The 3,071-nt window shown below is 38.0% G+C and overlaps 1 protein-coding gene across 2 annotated transcripts in view; it reads left to right on the top strand.

Moving 5' to 3' along the window:
- Positions 1-3,071, top strand: part of magi2a (membrane associated guanylate kinase, WW and PDZ domain containing 2a) — a 182,427-nt gene that overhangs the window by 154,621 nt on the left and 24,735 nt on the right. For both annotated transcript variants that reach the window (XM_025057380.1, XM_017034357.2), the window contains exon 11: positions 1,870-1,901. In XM_025057380.1, coding sequence (XP_024913148.1) covers positions 1,870-1,901 — 32 coding nt within the window. The remainder of the gene's footprint in view (positions 1-1,869; positions 1,902-3,071) is intronic.

The following is a 3,071-nucleotide window of genomic DNA, read 5'->3' as shown; positions in this document are numbered from 1 at the left end:
CAGCTGAGCTTTAACTGCAGCTGCACTGACTGGAGGGTAGAAATCAAGGCAGAAAGTCTTGATGAGAGACTAACAATCTTCTAGGAAGGAGAGCTGACCTGTTTGATTTGAATCAGTTAACGTTAACAGTCAACTAGCAAATAGTCACAGATGGGAACGTTATCTCATTAGATATCAGTCATTCAAATGGAAGAGGAGGTTTTTTTAAGAGAAGGAATTCAACTGTTTATGGATGAGAGATGCAGCTCCTCTCTCCTTTTCCTTCTCTCTCTCTCTCTCTTATTTCTCTCATGTTTTTCTTCCTCCCTCACTTCTTTTGCCATCCTTCGTCTTCTCCTTTGGTTTTCTGCCAGTTCAGTCCTGCTTCTCAAAGCTTCCTCAGACGTCTTGGTGTCCTTCTCTGCATTGGTGACTAGGTTTTCACAGAAGTCGTGCACTTTTCCAAGCTCAAATTTAAGGTTTTTTTTTTTTTTTTTTGTACACCCAATTTCCATTTTCATGCTTTTCCACCTCATGTCTAGCTGCCTCTGCTTAAACCTATAAAAATAAATCCCTGTGAAAGATGACGGTTTTCCAGTCCGCATAAAGAACAGAGGCCCTGCTGGATAGATATGGTACTGCAACAAAGACTTTTTCAGGTTGGCACGTAAAACAAGACTCTGGGAGGACGTTAATCTTTTATATAGAGTGGCTGGATCTCAGGCAAACGGTGTTGCTTTCATCAGTCAGAACGGCGCGTCTCTGGAGACATGCAGAAACTTTAAATTGGCCCTTACTCAGGATGATGTTCCCCTCTGTCTAAACACCGCCTCCAATTTTGGCTTTTCATTAAAAGGACCACCTTTGTGATGAAAAGGAGTCAGAACGCTCGCTCCCTGTTTGGTTTCTTATTCTTGTTCCAACACTGTTTCTGGTGTTGTTTCTTTGTTTGGTGTTGGTTTAAAGAACAAACTGCTTTGGTGTATTTTGTATTGTGGTTGTAAACTTGTTATCAAGCATTTGGAAAGCCGTCATGACTTAGCTGATCTTTAAAACTTTAATTAGCTTATTCTGCCTTGAAAACATCCAGGTCCAGATTGTGAAATTTGGCACAAACGTCAAGTAGTACTCACCCCATAGTTTGATCCCACCATATGTCTGGACTTGTCTGGAGCTTCTCAGAGAAGAGAGAGTTGCAGTAGATTGAGTAGAGAGACAGTAGAGAAGCTATGTTTAGATGGGAAAGTATTTGTGCAACACGACACAAAATGAGTAGAGTGGCTAGGAAATGGCTAGCTAGCAAATGACCCAAAGTTTGCTAAAGGTTGTCTCTAAGGGTATTAAAGCAGTGTTTTATTATAGTGTGTGTTGGAAACTCCAAAGGAGTACACTAGAGGGCACTTGTGCGCCTGATACGCTGGATTGACATATGTGTTTTTTTCGTCTAAATTATGCATTTTTTGGCTGGTACAGCTTATACCCTGGAGCGACTTATAGTCCAGAAAATATGGTATATATACTACTATATATTAAACTATATCTATATATATCTATATATTTCTTCTTCTACCGTTTTTAATTTTAAACTTCAACAAAGATACATTTCAATAATTGTCTTTTCCAGCAGCGTTCTCTCAATATTTTTGTTTTTTTACGCTGCTTCTATGTTACATTTCAATAATTGTCTTTTCCAGCAGTGTTTTTTGTGCATTTTTATGAGTGACTTTTTTATGCTTTTACGCATTTTTTTTCTTTCTTTAGTCTTCTTAATTCTATTATCCTCAGACGTCCCTTTTTCCAAAGTTCTAATTGAAACCTCCCTTTTTTTTTCATGCCCTTGTTCCATTTTCTTTTTGAATCATTTGTTCTTTTGTCTTTTCAACATTGCAGGTCACTATTCTCCTTGGAAGATCCCTAAGCAGGTAACAACCCTCGGCCTCCGCGGCGTCTGCACTGACCCCAGTGTGACCAATAACATAGATTTAAATAACACAGACAGTTCCTTTAACTCTCACTCAAATCCAGATCTGTCGTTTTTTTAACATCTTTTCCTAAGAATCCGTGCTAACTGAAAGGATTCTTTCTGTTCTGTTTTAAAACACAACAAGACTTTGTCGTACTAACTGTGGTTTAACAACAGCCTGGTCTTCTTCTTTTACTTCCCACCACAGAAACACAACATCTATGAATATCTCTGATACATTTCCATTATCTTCTCATCAACTTTCCTTTTTATTTCTTGACAGCTTTTTACCCTTCACTTGTTCTCTGGTTATGTTGCCCTCATGTCAAGCTTTCCTATAGATGAGGACGTGAGGTCTGTGTGGCAGGAGTTTAGACAGACGTGCATAAAAAAAAGTTTTGTAGTTTTCTGGGTTTTTTTTTTTTTTTTGTTTTGTTTTGTTATGTTTTTTTTTGTGTGTGTGATTTTCTGCTCAAATGATTTATTCAGTCGACTGTGTGGGCTGTAAGGCCTCCAGTGCAGCAGACCTATATCCTTTGAGTTGCATTACTGCCACCTACTGGAGGAACACATTTAAAAATAAAAATAAAACAGTGGTTGGTTAATAGTAAATATTAACCAATGATAGTATGGTCATGATAGACTTCAGTGACCTCAGAATAATTCAAACATATTGTAGTAGCTTGGAATATTAACAGAGGATTGTTAGTAATAATGAGTGAGGGCGCTATGACCTCTGTTTCAGTTTTCATTTGGTTAAAAGTTAATGTAAGAGAAAATAATAGCCATATATATCTGGATATCCTCTCTGCACCGATCAGACCAGCGGACGACCCCAAAGACCAAGCGCCTCCTAAGTAACCTTTGGAAAAAAAACTTTAAAGCTTAAAAAGTCTGTTGCCTTAAATCCTTTTTTTGTTGACTTTCACTTTAATCAGCCTCCTCCATCTACTTCCCCTAAAATCCCTAAATTATTCTTTAAAAAAAAATTTTCCCCTCATTTTGACTCCGAAAAAGTCTCTTTTATTCTTTCCGTCCCAGCGTGTCCCACTCTCCTCTGCCAGAGTTCAGTTTCAGTTTAATTGGACATCATTTCGTTACAGAGAAAAGAAAAAAAAAACACCTCCTC

Source organism: Cynoglossus semilaevis, chromosome 8, assembly GCF_000523025.1.
Source record: "Cynoglossus semilaevis isolate Cse_v1.0 chromosome 8, Cse_v1.0, whole genome shotgun sequence".
NCBI lineage: Eukaryota > Metazoa > Chordata > Actinopteri > Pleuronectiformes > Cynoglossidae > Cynoglossus > Cynoglossus semilaevis.
This window is presented reverse-complemented; position numbering and strand designations above follow the sequence as displayed.